General features: G+C 37.2%; 1 protein-coding gene and 1 non-coding gene across 4 annotated transcripts in view; both read left to right on the top strand.

Annotated features, from left to right (window-relative positions):
• Window positions 1-24,778, top strand: part of Dennd2c (DENN domain containing 2C) — a 79,630-nt gene that overhangs the window by 50,150 nt on the left and 4,702 nt on the right. For all 3 annotated transcript variants that reach the window (XM_027940323.2, XM_027940322.2, XM_071618220.1), the window contains 10 exons: window positions 3,205-3,249; window positions 5,392-5,579; window positions 9,616-9,725; window positions 11,945-12,014; window positions 12,845-12,922; window positions 13,439-13,579; window positions 14,051-14,199; window positions 14,894-15,071; window positions 16,904-16,945; window positions 18,187-18,292. In XM_027940323.2, the coding sequence (XP_027796124.1) occupies window positions 3,205-3,249; window positions 5,392-5,579; window positions 9,616-9,725; window positions 11,945-12,014; window positions 12,845-12,922; window positions 13,439-13,579; window positions 14,051-14,199; window positions 14,894-15,071; window positions 16,904-16,945; window positions 18,187-18,292 (1,107 nt within the window). The remainder of the gene's footprint in view (window positions 1-3,204; window positions 3,250-5,391; window positions 5,580-9,615; window positions 9,726-11,944; window positions 12,015-12,844; window positions 12,923-13,438; window positions 13,580-14,050; window positions 14,200-14,893; window positions 15,072-16,903; window positions 16,946-18,186; window positions 18,293-24,778) is intronic.
• On the top strand, window positions 2,152-2,224 carry Trnaa-ugc (transfer RNA alanine (anticodon UGC)). The gene has a single exon. It is a non-coding gene; the product is annotated as a tRNA-Ala (tRNA).

Genomic DNA, 24,778 nt, shown 5'->3' with positions numbered 1-24,778 from the left:
ACACAAATAGTCTTATAGTGTTCTGACTTTATATGCCTTTCTTAAAAAAAAAAAATTAGTATATTCCAGAGATCTTTCAGCATCTACACAGAGATCATCATAGTTGTACTGTATTTTCCTATATAGGTATAAAATAATTTTATTGGGGCTGGGGATATAACTCAGTGAGACCCTCAGTTTGATATCCAGTACCATGAAAACAAGAAAAAATATTTATTTAACCTGTATATATTTTGGTTGTTCCTAACATTTTAATTAATATAAATACTTAATATGAGTGTGTTTTCAAACACTATTTGCAACGTGCATCCTTTTGCTTATATTTTTGTATATTTGTAAGAATATATCTTAAAATAAGTTCCTGGACTAGGAATGTGTAGCAGTGGTTAAGTGCCCCTGGTTCAATCCCTGGTAAGTAGTGGACTTACTTGTTCAAAGAAAATATGGATCTAAAATTTCTATAGCTGCTGCCATATTGTCACACAAACAGATTGTAACAGCTTCTATTTTTGTGAATAGCATTTGAATATGCCTCTTTTCCCATAATCTTCACCAATACTGATTAAGTTGTTTAAGATTTCATTTTTTTTGTTGTTGTTAATAAGATGTTTGAAGTTTTGTGTTTTATTTATCATTTTAATTTACTTTCTTCATTTCAAATTTGGGCAGTTTTCTTGTTTCTCAATTGTTTATAAATCTTCTACAAATTATCCATTCTTATCCTGTATTTTTCTTCTCAATTTGTAACAACTTGGCTTTGTATCTGCAATGTTGATAAATATTTTTCCAGTTTATTATTCTTTTTTTAGTATACTAATGGGTTTTTGATTAGATAGAAATGTTACAATTGTATATACTCAAACTTGCATATATTTTCATCTTTGATTCCTAAGCATTGTTTTTCCTGATACATTTAAAGGTTTTCCTTTTCTTTGCATTTTTCTTATTTTGCTTTAGCTTTTTACACCTAATCTAGAATTTTGTTTATTCCCCCTGCCCCACCTCTTTGCAAGTTTTGGGATCAAACCCAGGACCTCACATACACTAAGCAAGTGCTTTATCACTGAGCTACATGCCCATCCCTTTTAAACTTTTTTTCCCTCCTCCCTTTGATAAATTGTCTGTGTGCCCTGAATTATGGTACAAAACACTGCCTTGTTGGCTGAGGATGTAGCTCAGTGGTAGAACACGTGCTTAGCATGTGTGAAGTCTTGCATTCAATCTCAGCACCAAGAGAGGAAAAAAAAAATAACAGAAAACAAAAAACAAAAGCTGGGCTCAGTGGCCTACACCTATAATCCCAGTGTCTCAGGAACCTGAGGCAGGAGGATCTCAAATTCCAAGCCAGCCTCAGCAATTTAACAAGGCCCTAAGCAACTTAGGGAGACCCTGTCTCAAAAATTAACAAAAAATAAAACAAACAAACAAAAAAAACCCAACCAACACTTCTTGTGAAAGCAACATAGCTCCTTATCCTCAAGATACATAAAATATGATTGGGAAAAATAAGAACAGTTCAAAGCAGCTCGAGGACCATAAGAATTCAGAGAAGGGAAAATCTGTATGGGCTAGAGGTTGTTGAGGCTTCATAAAAGAGGTAGACTGTTACTTCTTAAGCTTGGTAATCTCTCTCTCAAAACTCTCCCACGTTTTTTGTTATTCTAAATTCATAATTGATTAGTGTTGAGATTTTTGTTTAGACAGCTCAGTATTATTCTCCCTTTGATACTTTATTTGGAATATACAAATAAAGAGTTGAATGTAAAATTAGAATCCACTCTGAACTAAACTTATTAAAACTAGTCAGAAAGGCCAGGTGAGGTAACAAAAACCTGTAATCCCAGCAACTCAGGAGGCTGAGGCAGGAGGATCACAAGTTTGAGGCCAGCCCCAGCAACTTAGCAAGGCCCTAAACAACTTAGTGAAACCCTGTCTCAAAATAAAAAATAAAAGAGCGGAGGATGGATCTCAGTGATAAAGCACATCTAGGTTTAATCCCTACCACCAAAAAAGTACCGCAACAAAACTAATCGGAAAGGTGGTCAATGCCCAGAATTAGAGATAGGAGGGGAACAGAGGAGTGAAACAAAGGGAAGATGTAATACAGCAGTTTCTTCTCTGAGCCTTTTAAGATATCCCCTTCATAGGGCTGGGGATGTAGCTCAGTTGGTAGAGTGCTTGCCTTGCATGCACAAGGCCCTGGGTTCAAACCCCAGCACCACCAAAAAAACAAAAAAGATATTCCCTTCACTTAACCACTGACCAACTGAGGTTGGAAAATATTAAGTGGAAAATTCTAGGAAAAAAAAAATTCACAAGTTTTAAACTGAGCACCATTCCAAGCAGGTAGTGAAATCTCAAGCTGTCCCTCTCCTTCCTGCCCACAAGGTGAATCATCTGTTTGTCCAGCCCTCTCCTCTGGGTACACTACCCATCTGTTAGTCAATCAGTAGCCTCTGGGTTATGAGATCAACTGTCCTTGGATCACAGTGCTTATGTTAAGTCATTCTTACGTAGTAGCCTAATGATACATCACAGCGCCTACCTCATTCTCCTCACTTCATCTCATCACATAGACATTGTGTCATCTTACATCTTACAATGTATTATAATATATTGCTATTATAGTATATTCACATTTTTATTATAGTATATTGTTAATTTCTTACTATGCCTAATTTATAGATTAAGTTTTCTCTTAGGATGTATGAACAGGAAAAAATACATATATATAGGATTCAGTCTGTCCACAGTTTCAGACATCCACTGGGGTGTCTTGGAACATATCCCCTGCAAATAAAGGGGAGCCACTATATTCTCCACTGCATATTCTCTCTCTCTCTCTCTCTTTTGATACTGAGATTTGAACCCAGACACTTTGCCACAGAGGTACATCCCCAGTCCTTTGTTAAATTTTTAATTTTGAGACAGGGTCTCTAAGTTGCCGAGGCTGGCCTCAAACTTGTGATCCTCCCACCTCAGCCTTCCCAGTGACTGAGATAATAGGCAGGCACCACTAAACCCAGCTTTACTGTTTCTCTTTTGACAACTGTCCTAACGTGACATAACTAAGTGGTTTAAAGAAAGGCTTAGCATCTTATTCCTAAAATTCAAGTCCCCAGGTTTCTGGAGGTTTTATATTCTCATTCTCATGTACTTCCTACTATTGTACAATACAAATGGAATCGCTTCCTCTCTTTTCAGGTGAAACCAGTGGGAACGAAAGTGATGCTGAATATCTGCCAAAGAGTGAGTGAGTCAATGGGGTGCTCCCTTTCTTGTGATGATTCTGGTTGTGGGTGGAGTGGCACCACCTGCCTTTGTAATTAAGCATGATTTTCCCCACATGAAGTTTTATTTTGTAGGTGATTTCTTCATTTTTAGAACCTGTTGCAATTTGGAGAACTGAACAGCACACCATCAGTCATTTACAGCGTTAGAAATCTCCCATAGTGGAGTGAAGTAGACCAACATGGCTCTTAGGATGGAATATTCTTAGGGGAGCAGCAGAGAGCTGCATGTCTAGACATATCTACAGTAGTTTCGTGGCAGCCAAAACAGAGTATGTGAGTCACCTGCTGAGACAAATACCTAGTGTCAAATATCTGCTTTTTTTCATAGTAACTCAAGTATACTTATTAAGTGACTCTAATACCTCTGACATTGAGAAAAGACACATTTATCTATTTTCATAGGCACTTATATTCCAAATTATTATGCTGTTTACTTTATGTTAGAGTACAGAATGCACGATGCATTTCTGGCACTGTTTGTCCAAGCACTTCATGGTACTCTGTGTCTTCATTTAATGCACTGTCAAAGCAAGCTCTTTACTTCCTGTTTAACTGCCTGAAACTTGGGCTTAGAAGAATAAGAGATGTAAATTATTAAAGCTGAGTACAGGGTAGTTCCAAGTCTGATACTCTAATCTTATGATTAATAGTCTTATGTTCCTTCTACTATCCTGAATTGCTTCAGGTATTTCATTCTGAAGCCTGACTGAAGATGAAACTTAAAGCATCATCAGATTCAACCTTGATGTGTAAGGATGACTAATTTAGTGCTATTGCTAATGAGAAACAGGACCTAAAATTGGCCTTAACTTGAACTCAAACCTTTGGAGTACATAAAGCTTTGCCTAGAACACTAAATGTATTGGATAATTAGTTCTAAGGAGCCATTTCTAGTGGTACTTTTTAAATGTCTTTAGTATTTTAATCTACAGTGTAACTTCTTTTTTATCTTTTTTAAATTTATTTTTATTTTGTTCTTTTTAGATGTACATGACAATAGAGTATTTTTTGACACATTATATATACATGGAGTATAACTTCCCATTCTTGTAGTTGTTCATGATATGGAGTTACACTGGTCATGTATTCATATGTGAACATAGAAAAGTTACTTTCTTTCCTGTTCCCATCCACCACCACCCTTCATTCCTCTTTGTCTAATCCAATGAACTTCTGTTCTTCCCTCCGCCCCCATTGTGTTAGCATCTCTATATCAGGGAGAACATTGGGCCTTTGGTTTTTTGTGATTGTGCAGTGTAACTTCTTTTAGGGAAGAATGCATCATATCTCAAAAAGACAAGTTAGAGGCTAAGTCCTTTGGTCAGTCGCTCAGAATGACACAGAAACAAATTTCTGGAGTGTGCAGATTCTTTGTCCTGCAAACGCACCACCCAAATTATTAAAAATTCAGAGATAAATGAGAATAGAAAATAGATTCTATCCAGTTGGGGTGGTATATACTATTTATTTGCCATGTACTATTTAAATAGTCTGCCTCCAAAATTTCATTCTTTTGAGGAATAGCTTTTTAATATGGATGTCTTCTTCCACTTCATTATTTTCCTCTTGAATTTAACACCATTTATTGATATAAAAATATATCCATTATTAGTAACATGTACCAAGGAAAGAAGGGAAAAGGACATTTCTTCAATGTGAAAAATAACTTGTTTCAATTTTATCAAACTAATCCCTCGTACTTGTGCTCTGTAAGATTTGGTTCTTTCATCAGGTATTCCCCTCCCACTTGATTTCCGGGCATTCCCAGCAGTGGCGTCTATTGTTTTCCATGTATTCTGGTGTGCTGCCGTACGATAGCATAGTGTGTGTTGGACATACATAGCATATCAGTTGGGATATGCAGTGTCATTCTCTGCAGGAAGTGGAGTGGGGTCCCTAGGCACTTGTAAGGGTCTGCACTTTTTCCCTGAGTGTGTCAATCCTAATAGGTGTAGGTGTGTATGTGTTTGTGTGTGGCACATATTGTTTAGTCAGTGTGCATTCAGCAGTGAACCTGTGAAGATTGGTCCTGTGTGGGTCATGACCTTGGGACTAGAGGGTCTCAGGGGAAAACCCTTGCTCTGTGATTTTATTACAGATCGCCACAAACGCTTAGCACAATTGCAGCAGTCTTCCAAGAGGAATCCTCACTACCAGACCTTGGAGCGGGATCTTATTGAATTGCAGGAACAGCAGCTGTTTGAACTGTTTGTAGTGGTGTCTCTACAGAAGAAGGCATCAGGAATAAGCTACATTCCCCAAGTCATACAGCAGTTCCCTAGCAAGGTAGGTACAAGGAGGCCAAGAAGCATTCAGGAAGGTTCCTGCATGCCATGTATGTTTATTTCCTTTCTTTTTGTTTATTGTTATCTCGACCAGCTTTTATCATACTTATAGGATCTGGTAAGCGACTTTGATGACATCTTTCACCAGGCATAAACTATAAGCAAATGGAAATTGGGGGAGAATTAGTTCTTTCTCCAAGTTAGATTTTTTATTTTTAGCTTCACCATTTAGTAATCTTTAGCAGGTTACAAAGCTTCAATTTTCTGATCCCTAATAAGAGGCAGAATAGTGTGTTGCTTGATAGCTTGGACTCTGAGCCAACACTGTATTTGCCATCTATTAGCACAGTGCCTTTGAGCAGTTTCTTAACCTTTCCATGCCTTGGTTTCTTCATTTGTAAAGTAGGCATAATCATAATGGTATTTACCCCTTTGAGATATAGTAAGTTTAAATGAGCTGATTTATATAAGGCACTTAGAACAGTGTCTGACATGCAGTGAACTCTATATAATGTTACCCATTATTAGTAAGAATTTAATGAGATAATATAAGTAAAGTGCTTAGTGCAGTTCCTGACACAAAGAATGTACTTAATAGATGATAGCTGTTATTAAAACTATTATTTGGTTCACTCTACTTTATAAAAAAAAAAAATTCATTCATTTAATTAAATATTGTGCCTGCTGTTTGCCAGGATTAGATGATGGGAGTGCAACTGAAAAAGGTTTTCTTAGTCTGTGCTCTCAGAGAGCCTTTTGAGCCTGTGAGAAAATTAACCCAAGCACATGTGTTTCCTTCCTTCATTTTTTTTTCTTTCTTTCTGGTTCTTTTAGTATTTTTATAAAAATAATATCAATAACTTTTGTGGCTGAGCACAGTGGTGCATGCTTGTAATCCCAGTGACTTCAGAGGCTGAGGCGGGAGATCACAAGTTCAAAGCCAGCCTCAACAACTAAGCAAGGCCCTAAGCAACTTAGTGAGACCCTGTCTCAAAATAGAAAGGGCTGGGGTTGTAGCTCAGTGGTAAAGCACCCCTGGATTTGATCCCCAATAACAACAAAGAAAAACCAAACAACTTTTGTTGCAGGTGTTTAAAAATATTCCAGTTGGATGCAGTGGCCCAGCCACTCAGGAGGCTGAGGTAGGAGGATGGCAAGTTTGAGGCCATCTTGGAAACTTAGTAAGAAACTGCCTCAAAATAAAATAAAAAGGACTGGGGGCAGGCTGGGGATGTGGCTTAAGTGGTAGTGCGCTCACCTAGCATGTGTGAGCCACTGGGTTCGATTCTTAGCGCCACATAAAAATAAAATAAAGACATTTGTGTCCACCTAAAACTAAAAATTAAATATTTTAAAAGTTTTTTTAAAAAAAGGACTGGGGGCATAGCTCAGTGGTAGAGCACTTGCCTAGCATGTGAGAGACCCTGGGTTTAATCTCTAGTAGCTCAAAAAAAAAAAAAAAAATCAAATTTCAGGGGCTAGAGATGTACCTCAGCCTCTACCCAAATCAAATTTCACATACAAATCTATATTTCTGCCTTGTCATGTAAACTGGAAAAAGTAGCAACACTAAGCCTGCATTCCAAAGTGGCAGGAATTGACTGAAACCGAGTAAAGAGCAAGACTTCATGGGCCAGTGTAGTCTATAAGGCCCCTCACTCAGGAGGGCCCTCTGAGGGGGATTTAGTGCTCTGTAGTCACCATCTTGAATTGCTTAATAATTTTATCTTTGAATTTGTGTTTATTATTAATTGAAGTCCGATAGGACAGTTGGACTTGTGCCAAGGACATTTTGTTTTGTTTTTGTTGTTGTTGTTGTTGTTGTTGTTTTGAGTTACTGGGGATTGAACCCAAGGTCCCTTTACCACTGAGTTACATCTTCAGCTCTTTACATATATATATATATTTATTTATTTTTTGAGATAGTTTTTTACTAAGAATCCCAGGCTGGCCTCAAACTTGTGATCCGCTTACCTCAGCCTCCTGAGTAGCCTCAATTACTGGTGTGTGCCACTGTTCCCAGCTTGTACCAGGGTCTCAAAGCTTCAGTTCTTTGGTCTCACCTCCTGTTGCCCTCCTGGGGTGAGTTTACTGATTGTCCTGGTTTACTGGATCCTGTCTGACTTCCTTTACATCCCAGTAGAGTGACTGCTGCCCTCTTCTGTCCCTGGCAGGGACTTGAGCATAGGCATGGGGGAGGGTGGGCTCAGGCAAGCATTCCTCTGCAGCATCTCTATGCAAAGCATGGGGGCAGTTTTTCCTGCCTTGCCGTGGGCTGGTAGCGCCACATGTCTTCAGTGGAAGCAAGCCTTTTCCAAGTGTGGAAAGTACCAAGTATCCAAGTACCAAGCACATCCCAGTATGGAGACTGTAACCCCTGGGGGTTGCCCAACTGCTTTTGGTTAAAATGGTGGCCCCATGGTCTGCTGCTGGCGAAGGAGGAAACCCAGCAGAGGGTCTCAAAATAAAAAGCAGGAAAGGGTTGGGGATGTGGCTCAGTGGTTAAGCAACCATGGGTTAAATTCCCAGTACCAAAAAAAAAAAAGAATAAGTTATCCTTTTAAAAAGGACATTTACTGACTTTCTAGCTTATTACTTGCACCACTTCTCATTTATCTGCTGATCCTCTTTGAGACTTTGGATTTATAACCCTGAGTTACGTGTTTCACTAAAAAAATTAGTGAAACACAACTGTACTGGAATCTAAGAACTATTTTTCTACATGGATTCTTATTTTTTAAATGCCTCAACAATATCCCTACAGTGAATAAATCCATAATTTCTCATAAGTTTAATTTCTCATAAAATTCCTTCACTTAGCCTGAAAGCACAAAGTCATAGCATTGTTTAGTAAAATGCACTATAATACATAGGCTAAAATAAGGTTATCTAGATAGCTTGATATCAAGTTTGCCACTAAGAGGAGCTTAATTATTTTTCCTGGTTTCAGTTAGTCTTACAATTGGAAAGGGAAAGCTAAGTCTGAATTAAGAGACTCAACCAGATAAGGACACAGTTAATTCTGGCAGTGATTCAGGAACATCTCTAAGTAAGTCACTTACCATCTTTGTGCTGTAGGCATTCCCAGTTATAAGACCTGATCCTTTTGGATTTTGTTGTGGAAACCTTGGATGATAATGACTGTGGAAGGTATTTTTATATTTTAACAATGTAAAAATTAAAGGTTATGATACAACTATATTTTTATTAGTTCCTTCTTTCCTTCCTTCCTTTTTGTGGTGCTGGGAATAGAACTCAGGGTCTTGAACAAACTGGGCAAGTGCTGTCTCACTGAACTCCATCCCCAGCCCTGATGTTTTTCTTTTTTTAAGAGCTTGATATTAATAATCTAAAAGTAATGTGATAATTGGACTTAATGTGCTTATTTTTATAGAGGACAGGTAGTAGTAGTTTCTAAATGTCTTTTGGTTTAACTAAATTTAGACTGTCTTTTAAAATGCAATGCCACTTTTACACAAGATTCTTCCTTGGTAAAATTTTACAGGAAGTTGCAAACCAGTAATTAGGTAACAAAGATTATATGCTAAGAGAAATGATTATATATGGGATGAATTCTAAAAATAGCATTTTTCTAAATAACATTCATCTGCCTTCTCAAAGCACCCTTGATGATTGATTAGAGGATGTCTTGAGATGACTAGGTTTTTGCTATTAGTAATATTATAGAATGAGTCTCTGACTCATAAAAATACTGGGTTTCTACTAGTGTGTGAATCCTGAATTAAGAGTCTGCCTCTAGATAAGAAACTATTTGTAACTACCTTTTTTACACTAGATTATAGGATCTCCACAAGCACCATTTCTGTGTAAAAATAGGATTCTTTATTCTTAGTAACTGTTCTCAGTGCATCTTCCGTGATTCTCGGTCTTGGCCTTCCTGTTTTGTTAAGCACAAAACCACACTGAGACATTTGCTCAGGCTTATCAGACATCTCTTTTCCTGAGACCAGGCTGAGTTTTTATTTCTAGTCTCTACTTTCATAGAATAATGTCACCTATGTTGTTATCTTTTTCAGGGTGATCATGGCTTTAAGCAATCCAAAGACACTGAAGAGAGGCTCAAAGTTATCCCAAAATTTTGTTTTCCTGATTCGAAGGACTGGGCACCAACCTCAGAACTAAAGAGGTGAATGGGCTACTTTATCTGATTTCTATTTGTTGGGACTGCCAAAACAGAACCAGAGTATTTGAGAAATGGGTAGAACTAGGGATAAAGCTTTGTGAACATTGTGGCAGACCAAGGATACAGTGGGAGGAAAGGAAGAAACAGAATCAGAACATTTCCTATATGGGACTTGAAAAGGAAAAAAAAGGAGCTGGGTGTGTAGCCCAGTGGTAGAGTGCTTGCCCAGCACATGTGAGGCACTGGGTTTGATCCTCTGCAGTACATCAAAATAAATAAATAAAATAAAGGTATTGTGTTCTTATACAACTGAAAATATTTTTAAAAAGAAGTTTAAAAAAAAAAAAAGAAGACAGTAATTTCAGGGTCAAAGAGAAAACAAGTTTGAAGGTCTCTTTGGTTTGTTGGTTTTGATGAAGAAAATAGTTCTACCTTACATACAATAAGGAATGGCCCAGAGAGCACAGGAAATGAAAAAAGACTTGGTCTTTGGGACTCTAGTCCTAGAAACAAAAATAAAAAAGAACAGTGTTCTCATCTTGTTTCTTTTTCAAGTGGATAAAAAAGCCACAGCCTAGATTATACCATTCCCCCTGTGGAACTTGTATTGAGGGAGGCTACAGTTTGTGAGGTGTGGGTGTATTTGAGAAGGGAAGAATTAAAGAGGAAATTGCATGTTTTTGTTGGTTTGTTTGGTGGTACTGGGGTTGAACTCAGGTGTGCTGTTATCACTGAGCTACATCCCAATTATTATTATTATTATTATTATTATTATTATTTGAGATAGGGTCTCACTAGACAGCCAAGACTGGCCTTGAACTTCCTATTCTCCTGCCTCAGCCTCCTGCATCATCACTAGGATTGGCATGTGCACTGTGCCTGGTAGAAATTATCATTTTTAATTAATAAACCATTATCATTTCTGAATTCTGCTTATAAATAGATATAACTGCCTTATTCAGAATTTTAATTATTAAGCCAGGTGGAACTGCAACTATAGTCCCAGATACTTGGGAGGCTGAGGCAGAATTGCTTGAACCCTGGATTTTGAGACTGGCCTGGGCAATGTAGTGATACCTCATATCAAAAAAACCCAAAACACACAAAAGAACCCTGTAACTATTAACAGTGCTTTTTAGGTTGAAAATACTTAAGTGAGCCATGTCACATGCCAGTGGCCTTCTATATGATAGTCTCAGCTGTTACCTAAGTGGCCCTGCCCTGCCTCCAGACTTGGCAGGGCTGTCATAGCCAGTTTAGCCTGATTATGCTCTCTATCTCAGCCATAAGCTGCGGTACTCTAGTGCTGTCCGTGGCAGCACTAGCCACACAGCAGCTTCTTTCAAATTGGTCTGGCTTTTCCCCCTAGGTTAAGATGTTTATTCCAGAATGTTTGGAAAATATGGAAGAGTAAATAAAAAGAAGAAATTAGAAATCACTGTCAATCTGGTTACTGAGAAATAATCACTATAATACTTTGGCATATTCTTTTCTAATCTTTATTTTGGGCCATATGTAAATCTATATTCATTATTTAAATGTGGACCTCTTTATTATTACTGAGTTTCTTTCTTAGGCATCTTTGGGTCCTTTTTTTTTGTAAATTATCTATGTATGTCTTTTGCCCATGTTTCTAATGAGGAATTGATATTTTTCCTATTAATTTTTTAATAATTATTTTATTTATGTGTTTTTTTATTTTTATGTGGTGTTAAGGATCAAACCCAGTGCCTCACATATGCTAGGCAAGCTCTCTGCCACTGAGCTATAGCCCCAGACTCTCCTATTAATTTGTACGGATTAAGGATTTTTTTCTTCTATTACTGTTCCATGTAGCCTCTCACAGCTAAATAGAAGAATTTGCAAGAGAGAAATGGCATATTGAAATCCTTTATCACTTACCTGTATATTTGACTAAATTGGACATTTAATAAAATAAAAATGGATTGATTCATAGCTAGATTGCATAAATAAAAAATTAGAAGGGACAACAGCACCAATAGCATATCCTACACCTGTTTGCTTACTCCAGTACAAGGCAAGATATTCTCAAGGCCTGGACATTCCTCAGGAGGAGTGTGACTTGAAATAAATGTAATATTAATGCTTCCTTTAATATCACAAATGACTGCTGTTGAACCCTAATTTTCAATTGTTTGTTCCATGAGGAATGTCATAAGCAGTTGTTTTTATCTCAGAATAACTATTGGCTATTTTTTCAGTGAAACATTTTCCTTTGTCTTGACTGGTGAAGATGGAAGTCGGTGGTTTGGTTACTGTAAGAAGCTGTTGGTAAGTACCAGATTTGTGTTAGTGAGTTGGTCAAGGAATCATAGATAGACTTCAGAAACACTATCTCTAGATGCGTCTGAGGACTACTCAGTGATCTGTATTTAAAAGAAATTATATTAAGTTTACATAACAACAGCAAGATGGAGATTAGCCATGAATAAAATTTATGTGTTTAGTTAGTTCTAGAATAGAAAGAATAGAATAGAAAGGGTATGGATTTTTTTAAAAATTTATTTGTTGGGCTGGGGTTGTAGCTCAGTGGTAGAGTGCTTGCCTTGCACACATGAGGCCCTGGGTTCGATCCTCAGCATAAAATAAATAAATAGAAATAAAGATATTAAAAAAATTTATTTGTTTATAATAAAGTAACTTCTAACATAGTGGCTGAATATCAGTGTGGATATATTTGAGGAATGGAGTACAAGGAGCCAATCAATGGAGCTTTGAGTTACTCACCAGCCATTTGAGGGCTTTCTTCTTGTAAGTGCTTACACTTAACTTAGAGTAAATTATGCTGTCATTTTTAGAATACATCAAGCTATCATTTTTGGCATTTTTCCTATCTTTCAGTGTTCACTAAAGATAAGACCCTTAGATCCTTCTCTGTATGAACTTATGTTAAAAGAAGCTGGACACAGTGGTGCATGCCTGTAGGCTAGCTGCTTGAGAGGCCGAGGCAGGAGCATGCTTGAGCCTAGAAGTTTGAGGCCAGCCTAGGTGACATAGTAAGACTCATGTCACAAAAAGAATATTAAAAGAATATTAATAGTCAGAATTAGTAAAGACTTGTGCTGCTTGATTTTTGTTGTCTTTGTTGCTTTTTCTTTTAGCCAGAAGGCAAAGGAAAGCGACTCCCGGAGGTCTACTGCATGGTTAGTCGCCTAGGCTGCTTCAATCTTTTTTCAAAGGTGAGTGAAGAATGGACTCTCTGAAAATTGATATCCTTTCTTCTCTCCAAGAAAGTTTTGTTGCTGATGACTTCATTGAGAAACACTAAGACTTTGACAAATTATTTTAGAAAGGTTCCCCACAGGGGCTGTGGGTGTAGCTGTATTATTCTCATTTTGGTTTGCTAAAACTCAATTTTTAAAGACTGTGGCCTGAAGCATCTCCTTTCTTCTCTCATGTTTTTCCTAGACCCCAAATTGCAGGATATCATTTTCAGTGTTACCTTCTTTGCCCTTTCCTTAGTGAAATGAAAAGGGACTCATCTTCTAAAAATAATCTGATTTGTTAGTAACTTTTCTTAGGATTGTAAAGAAACCCTCAACAGACATGATGCTATAATGAAATTTTATTGCTTTCAGAAGCTTATCTATCGTAAATTCAGATATATACACCAAGTTTGACAGTTCCGACAATAGGAAGGATTCTTTTATCTTTGAACTGAGCTCAAAATAAAATAACATACATTGCGTGTGTAGATTCTGGATGAAGTAGAGAAGAGAAGAGAAATGTCTCCTGCCCTTGTTTATCCATTCATGCGAAGTGTCATGGAAGCTCCTTTCCCAGCTCCTGGACGTACCATCACAGTTAAGAGCTACCTCCCTGGGGCTGGAGATGGGGTAAGTTAGCTCATTTTGAAAAGATTTCATAGCTACCAGAGAGCAGGCCTTGTACTATAGGGAGAATTTCCGGGAACTTAAAGAAATAGTTTCCCTTTTTCATAAACTGTAAATGATATTTTTATTCCCATAAAGCACTGGAAAATATCCATTGTTCTGAAATAGTTGAACCTCAACCCAAGACCCAAAGTAATCCTAGATTAGATTAGATCCCTCTGTAGTGACAATTTCAGTGCGATAATGATGATTATCCATGTTATTTTCAGATGGAATAAAGTTTTGACCAGAAATTTATAGCAAAAAAAAAAAAGCTATAGGATCTTAGGATTAGTGTAGACAATTTCACAAACACTTTGTAGCAGACCCTCTTTCTGGAACTTAACTTGTAAAAGAATGAGAGTATCTATTAGTGTTGCCATTATGGGTTGTTTTCCAACATCAGCTTTCCTGATTCAAATTCTTGCATTTCAGTCAATTGAACTCTGCCGACCACTAGATTCAAGATTGGAACATGTGGACTTTGAATGCCTTTTTAAGTGCCTGAGCGTGTGTCATCTCATCCGGGTCTGTGCTTCTCTCCTCTTAGAGCGGAGGGTAATATTTGTCGCTAACAGCCTAAGGTAAGAAATAAATGAAAAATGTTAGTTTACCTTGGTGCTTGTTCTTTTGTTTTTTACATTTCTTCATTTTTTGCTGTTGTTGTTCTTTCTATTTTAAAACTTGGGCATATTTAAAAAAATCTAAAATAAGCCTCTCAGTTACCTAATGCTGTAGAGACATGAATAATTCCAAATGCTAACTAGATAGCCATTTACATTAGTCTATAACAATGATATTTTGGGGTTAATAGATTTCCTTTCAAAATGAATTTTTGCTTAAACTGTCGTTAAAGATTTGTATTACTAGTCTGGTTCTTGCCTGTGGTTATCTATTTGAGAAAGTAAGGCAGGAGGATCACTTGAGCCCAGGACTTCAAGGCCAGCCTTGACAACAACATAGCAAGACTCAACTCTCAAACACCAACTACAAAAATTTTAAAAAATTAGTATTGCTTTTCTATTTGCACACTAATTTTTAGCTTGATAATTTGGGGGGAACATTTATATAATAAAATATCAATATATATATAATATCAACATAATAGGTTGATATTAAATATTTTCAGTAAATTAAAATTTTAAATAGAATGGCAAAAATTAATGAGTATTCACCAAGTTGTAACCAGCCTCTGTTTGTAATTCTTGAACATAATGTCTGGAACACCTTCCCTGGGTTGCTCTGAGTGTAACAACATTTGCTTTCTCCTCTGTCTAGCACCCTGTCGAAATGTGGCCATGCTGTGGTTGCTACACTGTATCCATTCACCTGGCAGCACACCTACATCCCGGTCCTGCCAGCATCTATGATTGACATTGTATGCTCGCCCACTCCATTCCTCATTGGAATCTTGTCTTGCTCCTTACCACAGCTCCAGGATCTACCCATTGAAGAGGTAAGATGGAATAAGTGGCACCTGTGAAAAATCTGAGAGCACTGACAAATGAAACTAAGTGCTCTTGAAGAATGGTAGAATTATTAATATATTATGCTGTCATATTTAAGTCAAATTCAAAAACTACCCTTGGTTAACTTTAAAAATTGTTTCAAATATAATAAGATTGATTATATATGTATCTATAAGTGCCCTAAACAAAATAAACAGCACAGTGAATTGTCACAGAGTGAATGAACACTTCCATAACATGGCATTGGAATGGAATGTCACATTATAGTAATGGAGTTAGTGTCAGCACCCTAGAAGTCTCCAGCATGCCTTCTTCTAATCTCTGATCCCTTCCCCATTCCACACAAAAGGTCACCACGATCTTGACTTTTATAGTATTCATTTACTTGGATTTTTTCATAGGCATGCATCCTTAAACAGTATAATACAGCTTTGCTTATTTTTAATCTTGATATAAATGGATTCATATAGTATAGTTTTTGTCTGGCTTCTTTTGCTCAATATTTTATGTATCACATTCATTCATATTAATGAGTTTAACATTAGTTGGGTCATTCAGATTGTGTATAGTATTCTATTGTGTGAATTGACCACAATTTTCTTATCCATTCTATAGTTGATGAACATTTGAATTGTTTTCAACTTGACATTATTATGAATAATCCTACTATAGACATTTTTACACACGACCCTTGGCACACACATGCATTCAGTCATATGGGTATATGCTTGTAAATTCAATTACTTGGAAATTGAAGATATGGTAAGCATATCTTCAGCTTCAATAAATAAAGTAAAACTGTTTACCAAAATAGATGTGCCAATTTAAACTCCCTCCAATAGTGTATGAGAGTTCCTATTGCTCCATGTCCTTGTCAACACTATCATCAGTTTGTGTAATTTAATGTTATCTGGTAGGTGGGTAATATTCTTCTCATTTTAGTTCAATTTACATTCCTTGATTATTGTCGGGATATGTTTACTGGCTATCTGAATATCAACTTTTATAAAACGTATTGTCTGTCTTTCCACTGGATTACTTATCTTCTTACTGCTTTGTAAGGTGTCTGTATGTGTGGTGCTGGGGATGGAACCCAGGGCCACACACACACTAAGTGGCACTCCACCAGTGAGCTACACCCCCAGCCTTGATGCGTTTTTATATTCTGGAAACCAGTATCTTTGAGGCTTGCCTTTTCACTTTCCAAAATGATGTGTCTTTTTTGTTTGTTTTCTTTTTTGTTTTGTTTTTATCCCTCGCCCCTGTTCCCATACTGGGGATTGAACCCAGGAATGCTTTACCACTGAGCTACATCCCCAGCCCTTTTTAGTTTTCATTTTGAGACAGGGTCTTGCTAATTTGCTTAGGGTCCTGCTAAATTGCTGAGGTTGGCCTCAAACTTGGTGATCCTCCTACCTTGGCCTCTGAGTTGCTGGGATTACAGGTGTGTGCCACTGTGCCCATCTAATCCACCGGGTATCTTTACTTTTTTGTATACAATGTAAGGTAGGGTCATTTCATTTTTCCCCCTCTTGGTATGGATAACCACCTGTGCCAGTACCATTTATTGAAAAGACTATTCTTACCCTACTAATCTGTTGCCTTAACCCTTTTTAAGTCTCTTTTAGTCTATAAATATGCATGCCATTATTATTAGTAGTTTTGCAATCTGTTGTTTTGATGGATTAATTTAAATGGGCTACAACTTCAAGACAATTCTGTTTGAAATTGTTCTCACCCCTCCTGATCTAGCAGTGCCTAATGTATTTGCCTGTGAATGTGTCTCTGGTTAAACTTGCCTGACTCCTTTATTCCATAGGTGCTGATAGTTGATCTCTGTGCAGACAAGTTCTTACAGGAGGTGAGTGACAAGGAGGTGATTACATACATGTTTGGGATATAGAATTCTCTGTAGATAATTAGACAGAAAATATGTGAAAGTACTTAGAGAACATGACTCAGCCAAAAGTTTTAGTTCCTACCCACACTTGAATTGACATTGTGGCCACTCAGACAAGATTGACCTGAAAATTTTTGGCGTAGGTTTATAGCTATCTATCCCAAAGAAGGAAGGAGGAAACAGAATAAATAATAAATGCCATTCTCAAAAGAAGTAATCATCCTTCAACTCCAGATGAGTTGACAAAAAGCTCTAATTTAATTAAATTTAAAAAGCACCTTTTAGGCTGGGAATGTAGTTTGGCGTTAGAGTGCTTGACTAATATTCATGAGGCCTGGGTTCAACAGCACCACAAAAAATGAAAGAGAGAGAGAGAGAGCCTTTGTTAAGCACTGATTATTTCTAGATACTCTGTTAAGCAGTTTGAATATAAAGATATCTAAGACAAGTTTGAGTCCTCAGGTCTTATAGACTAAGCGGGGATACATATATGTAAAGTTTTAGAAATGTAAATAAAAATTCCAGCTGGGTGTAGTGGCACACACCAATAACCCCGATTGTTTGGGAGGCTGAGGCAGGAGGATCACAAGTTCAAGACCAGCCTGGGCAACATAGTTAGATCCTGTGTTAAAATAAAAAATAGAAAGGGTTTGGGATGTAGCTCAATGGTAGCGTGCCCCTGGGTTCAATCCCTAGTAACTGCCCCCACCCCCCCCCACCCCCCGCCAAAAAAAAATTAGCTCATCACATTTGAAACATCACTTATCTGAGAATTATTTTAAATCTTTTTGGTTTTTTGTTGTTGTTGTTGCTGTTGTTTGAGACAAGATCTCATTAAGTTGTTGAGGCTGACCTCAAACTTGTGATTGATGTCTCAATCTCCCAAATCACTGGGATTACAGGCATGCACTACTACACTCAACTGGGGACAGTCTTAGAGATATAAGATAAGACTAGTATGTGAACGATATTTGATGGAAACATGCCAGAAAAATTTATAAGATTTATTTGCTTTTTAAAAATAAAATTTAAATATATATACCATGAACATCATGGATTCTACACCATAGAAGGAAGGAAACTTCAGGCTGATTCTTCAGCTAAGATTATACAAAATCACTTGTGGAATTTTGGGGACTTAACTAGTGCTTGTTTGAGACCTCCCTTAAAGCTCATACGAAATTCCATTTTTTTCCCCTCAGGTATCTGATGAGGATGAAATTCTACCATCTAAACTTCAAGCTGCCTTGATGCAGATTTTGGAAGATCGAAATGAAATCTTGGCTCAGGAGAAGAATTTTTCACAAGGTAGGAGATATATGGGCCAAAGTCTTAAAAGTTAAGGCAGTAAATACTAAAGTTCAACACTCTTATTAAAGGTTGTACAAAAGTTCTGTTAGATTCCCTGAACCTTGAAAGCCTTCTTATCAGTTTCCTTGCTAATTCTGTGTATGCCAGGCCTCCTTCTACTGCAGGGCCTTTGCACTTGCTCCATTATATTTATAGAATGCTATTCCCCCAGATGTCTACCTGACCCCTACCGTTTCTTCTTGTAGGTCCATGCTCATGTCATTATCTCTCTGAGTTCTTCCTGAACATCCTGCTTAAAATTCTCACCCACTTTCCTAGAGCTCATTAGCCTTTTCCTTGCCTCTTTTTCCCCCCATTGGTTCTTTTCACCATCTAATAAGTACTTGTTGAATAAATGGGCAAATAGTATTTACTGGGTGCTTACTCTGTACCAGGCATTATACTAAGCATTTAGCATATATTTTATTTCATTTTTTTAATACACTTAAGAAGCAAGTATCATCATGTAATCCCTATTTCACAGATGAGAAAGCTAAGGCTATTTACTGATGGAGAACACTAAGGAAGAAACAGATTTAGAGGAGTAAAAAATCTAGGTTTTTTTTTAAGTTTTAGGTATTAATTTGGACATCTAATACCTTGCAGATATCCAACTAGAGATATTACATAGGCATTTATATATGTTAGGTAGGCATTTATATATATATATGCACATATATGTGAATTTGGGATTCAGAGGAAAAAAATTTGGGCTAGAGACATGCATTAAGAAATTGCTATTTTATGGGGCTTGGGCTGTAGCTCAGCATCAGAGCACTTGCCTCGAAAGTATGAGGAACTGGGTTCAAGCCTCAGCACCACATATAAATAGATAGATAGATAGATAGATAAAAGGTATTGTGTCATCTACAATTAAAAAAGGAAAAAAAATGCTGTTTTAGCCTGGGGCAGTGGTGCACACCTGTAATCCCAGCAGCTCAGGAGGCTGAGGCAGGAGGATCTCAAATTCAAAGCCAGCCTCAGCAGCAGCAAGGTGCTAAGCAACTCAGTGAGACCCTGTCTCTAAGTAAAATACAAAATAGGGCCGGGGATGTGACTCAGTGGTTGAGTGCCCCTGAGTTCAGTCCCTGGTACCAAAAAAAGAAAGAAAGAAATTGCTATTTTAGGGGTTGGGGTTGTGACTCAGTGGTAGAGTGCTTGACTAGCATATGTGAGGCCCTGGGTTCATTTCTCAGCACCACATATAAATAAATAAAATAAAGGTCCATTGATAACTATAAATATATATTTTTTAAAAAATAAATTGTTATTTTAAAGCTATGGCACCAGATGAGGTTTAAGATTTGAGCCCTGGGTTGATGGACAATAATGTTAGAGTTCTGATATTTGGAGGTTGGAAAGAAGAGGAAGATCCAGCAAAGGAAACTTAGAGGAGCAACTATAGAAAAACTAGGAGCATATACGTGTAAAAAACCACGTGTAGGGAAAAGACATTTTTTTAAATTTATTTTTATTTGTTCTTTTTAGATATATATGACAGAGTGTATTCTAACATGTTATACATATATGAAGTATATGTAAATTTAAAATGAAGGGCTGAGGCTATAGCTCAGTTGGTAGAGTGCTTGCCTCACATGCACAAGGCCCTGGGTTCAATCTCCAGCTCCACAAAAAAAAAAAAAAAAAAAAAATGTAAAATGAAAGTACAATCATTCTTAAGCCAGAAATAGTTAAGACACTCTTGAAAAAGATCATAATTGAAGGGCTTGTACTAATAGGCATCAGAATCTATTATAAAGTTATAGAAATTCAGATGGTTTGGTTTTGGCGCAGAAATAACATCAAGGGACACCATGAAAAAGAAATTAAAAAAAAAAGCTGAAGACATTTTCAACAAGTTTAACAAAAGAATTGTGTGTCTAGAATTTATTTTTTAAAAAAACTCCCATAAGTCCGCAAGAAAAGGATAAACAGGGCTGGGGATGTGGCTCAAGCGGTAACGCGCTCGCCTGGCATGCACGCGGAACTGGGTTTGATCCTCAGCACCACATAAAAATAAAATAAAGATGTTGTGTCCACCGAAAACTAAAAAATAAATATTAAAAAAAAAGGATAAACAATCCTATGTTAAAATGAGGGAAATGTACCAACTAACATTTGTAGAAGAGGAAACATGGGCTAGGGATGTGGCTCAGTGGAAGAGCACATGCTTAGCATATGTGAAATCCTGAGTTCAATCCCCAGCACCAAAAAAAAAGAGAGAGAGAGAGAGAAGAAAAGAAGGAAATATGAAAGGTCCAAAAACATGTGGAAAGGTGTGCAGCTTCATCAAGATCAGGAAAATATAAATTAAAACCACAGTGCACCCAGGCATGGTGGCACTTGATTGCCATTCCAGCAACTTGCCTGTAATCCCAGCAATTTGGGAGGCAGGAATATCTCAAGTTCAAGGCCGGCCTTCGAAATTTAGTGAGCCCCTGTCTCAAAGTAAAAAATAAAATGGCTGAGCATATAGCTCAGTGGTAGAGTGTTCCTGAGTTCAATCCTCAGTACCAAAAAATAAAACAAATGCAATGCAATACCATATTTATACTCACTACAGTGGCAAAAATGTTAAAGTCTGACAATCTCAAGTATTGGTGAGATTGTGTAAACTAGTTCAATCACTTTGGAAAAACAAATTGGCCTAACTTAATACAGTTAAAAGTAAAATTAAAGGTATACATATTCCACAAGCTAACAAATTAGTTTTTAGATACATACCCTAGAGAACCTATTACATGTGATCTCTAGGAAACAAATACAATAATTGTTTATAGTGAAACTGTATGTGATAGTAAAAACTAAAAACAATCTAAATGCACATTGACAGAAAAATATAATATTAAAAATGAATGTTTAAAACACACATTGAATAAAACAGTAAGTTGAAGAGGAACATAGTCTTATATAGTGTTCAAAGACGTTAAAAAAAACCTAACAGCATGTTGTTGAAGTGTATACATGTGGAATGAAACTCTCATGTTAAGCAAGAGAATAACAAATACAAAATTACAAATGATGGTCATCCTCTATTAGAGTAGGGGAGTCACCCCGGGAGCTTTGGAGACATGTTATGTCTTTTTTTCTAAGCTTTGTAGTAAGTTCTTGAGTGTTCATTCCACTGCTGATCTTATGAAATATTCATACATGCAAAAAATGTATAAAGTAGATACCTTAAAATATAAACAAAGTACTGTGGACTAAATTGGAACAAATTATGGTTTATGCTTATATAATTATGTAAAAATCAACCTTAATATTAAATCTAACTATAATACACTAATAGATTTTTTTAAAGAGTAGAAGGGAATGGAATAAAAGTTATAGAAAGAACAACATAAGATTTTAAAAAAGGAATTGGATATAAGAAGGCAGAAGCAACATGTACAGACAACTCTTCTAAGAAACATTGTTGTGAAGTGGAAGAGAAATGGGGCAGTCACTGGAAGGAATGGGAAAGTGGGGCAAAACGTTGACAATAAATGCAATAATGGCCCGTGGATTCTCAACCACAGAAGAAGAGATATAAGAAGAAAGTCTATTGGACAAAATAAAAACCTAGATTAGAATCAAACTGTGTAATGCAGAAAGAGACATTAGAAATCACCTAGCCAGGCATGGTGGCACATGCCTGTAATCCAAGCAACTCAGTATGCTAAGGGAGGAGGATAGCAAGGTTGTGGCCAGCCTTGGCAACTTAGGGAGTCCTGTCTCAAAATAAAATAAAAGGGGCTGGAGATGCAGCTCACTGGTGGTGCACTTGCCTAGTGTGATTGAGGCCTTCGGTTCATTTCCTAGCACTGCCCCTCAAAAATCAATTAATTAATGTAATTTAAAGGACTGGGGTATATCTCAGTGATAGAGCACTTGCCTAGAATGCATGAGACCCTGGGTTCAAATTCCAGTATTGCAAAAAGAAAGGAAGGAAGAAAGAACAAATGAAGTCACCTAATCAGCACCCTGTCACTATACAGGTATGGGCAGGCCATGAGAGATAAAGTGAGGGTACCCACTATTTTACAGCTATGATATGATAGAACTGACTATACATAGGTTCCTGATTCCCAGTCCAGGGTGAAACCCAGATAAAGGAGACATTATGAAGGTGGGGGTGGGAGGACTATTCAGATGGAAGAAAAGTGAGGAGTCTAAGATGAATATGGAATCTCAGCCTGGGATCTGGAGGCAGAGTATACTACAGATTGCAACTGTATATTATAGTAAAGAATCAGGGGCTGGGGTTGTGGCTCAGTGGTAGAGCGTTTGCCTTGCATGTGTGAGGCACTGGGTCCGATCCTCAGCACCACATTAAAAAAAATAAATAAGCAAAATAAGGGTATTGTGTCCATCTACAACTAAAAAAAATTAAAAGAATCGCCTGATTTGGCCAGGCACAGTGACGCATACCTGTAATCCTAGCTACTCAGGAGGTTGAGGCAGGAGGATCACAAGTTCAAGGCCAGCCTCAGCAACTGAGACCCTGTCTCAAAATAAAAAGAGCTGGGGTGTGGCTCAGTGGGGGTAGAGTACCCTAGGTTTAATCTTCAATACAAAAAAAAAAAAATCATGGTACTTGAGAGTCCAGTATCTTTGCTTACCTGGATAGCATGACCCTGAAGAATTCCTTTGACCATTGGAGCTTTATTTTCCTCAACTATGAAAGATATATAGTAATACCTACCTCATTATTGTGTTTGTTAAAAGCATTTAATATAATGCCTGGTGTTTCTTAAGCTCTTAACAAATTATTTTTTTTACTTTTTTGTTTGCTCATTTTAGATATACTGGACAGTAGAGTGTATTTTGACATATTATACATACATGGAGTATAACTTATTCTAATTAGGATATCATTCTTGCAGTTATACATGATGTGGAGTTTCACTGGTGGTGTATTCATAAATAAACACAGGAAAGTTATGTCCAATTCATCCTACTGTCTTTCCTATTCCTATTCACCCTCCCTTCCCTTCATTGTTCTTTGTCTAATGCAATAAACTTCTAGTTTTCCCTCAGCCCTGCCCTTTATTGTGTGTTAGCATCAGTAAATTATTTTTATGGAATAATCATGGTGAAATATGAGGTGAAAAGTTGAAAGGGAAACATTTGGTGGGAAATATAGTAAATTTGGCTTTAAATGTGTTTTATTTGTTTAAATGTGTTTTATTTAATTGATTCATAATCTGCCAGTTTCCAAAAGGAACCTGATATGGTGATTTTTAAATAAATGGAATTTATGTGTGCTAATGGGACATCCAAACAATGATCACCCATAGATAGCCAGAAAATGCACAGGTTGAAAACCAGGCTGGAAGGTACCATCTCACTCCAGTAAGATTGGCAGCCATTATGAAGTCAAACAACAATAAGTGTTGGCGAGGATGTGGGGAAAAGGGTACACTTGTACACTACTGGTGGGCCTGCAAATTGGTGAGGCCAATTTGGAAAGCAGTATGGAGATTCCTGGGAAAGCTGGGAATGGATCCACCATTTGACCCAGCTATCGCCCTTCTCGGACTATTCCCTGAGGATCTTAAAGAGCTCACTATAGGGATACTGCCACATCAATGATCATAGCGGCACAATTCACAATAGCTAGACTGTGGAACCAACCTAGATGCCCTTCAATAGATGAATGGATAAAAAAAAATGTGGCATCTATACACAATGGAGTATTACGCAGCACTAAAAAATGACAAAATCATAGAATTTGCAGGGAAATGGATGGCATTAGAGCAGATTATGCTAAGTGAAGCTAGCCAATCCTTAAAAAACAAATGCCAAATGTCTTCTTTGATATAAAGAGAGCAACTAAGAACAGAACAGGGAGGAAGAGCATGAGGAAAAGATTAACATTAAACAAAGACGAGTGGGGGGAGAGAAAGGGAGAGAGAAGGGAAAGCATATGGAAATGGTAGGAGACCCTCAATGTTACACAAAATTACGTATAAGAGGTTGTGAGGGGAAAGGGGGGGGGGGAACAAGGGAGAGAACTGAACAACAGCAGATGAGGTAGAGAGCGAAGACGGGAGGGGAGGGGAGGGGGGATAGTAGGGGATAGGAAAGGTAGCAGAATACAACAGTCACTAATATGCCATTATGTAACCGATGTGATTCTGCAATTTGTATTTGGGGTAAAAATGGGAGTTCATAACCCAATTGAGTCAAATGTATGAAAGATGATATATCATGAGCTTTGTAATGTTTTGAACAACCAATAAAAAAAATAATAATAAAAATCAAAAAATAAAAACATTTAAAAAAAAAAACAAACAGGCTGGAGATTTAAGACTGAGTATCACCAAAATAACCAGTTCTTTCTGTGTGCCAATTTGCTTTTTAAGAAAGGGAATGTTGAAGAGAAGTGTTCTGAGGATCATACTTAGAAGATGAAGAGGTAAAGAAAAATAAATGTTTGGTCTTAAAGGCAAGACAAGAATC

This window comes from Marmota flaviventris, chromosome 10 (assembly GCF_047511675.1).
Source record: "Marmota flaviventris isolate mMarFla1 chromosome 10, mMarFla1.hap1, whole genome shotgun sequence".
NCBI classification, from domain to species: domain Eukaryota; kingdom Metazoa; phylum Chordata; class Mammalia; order Rodentia; family Sciuridae; genus Marmota; species Marmota flaviventris.
The sequence above is the reverse complement of the archived record's forward strand: the minus strand, read 5'-3'. Positions and strand labels throughout refer to the sequence as shown.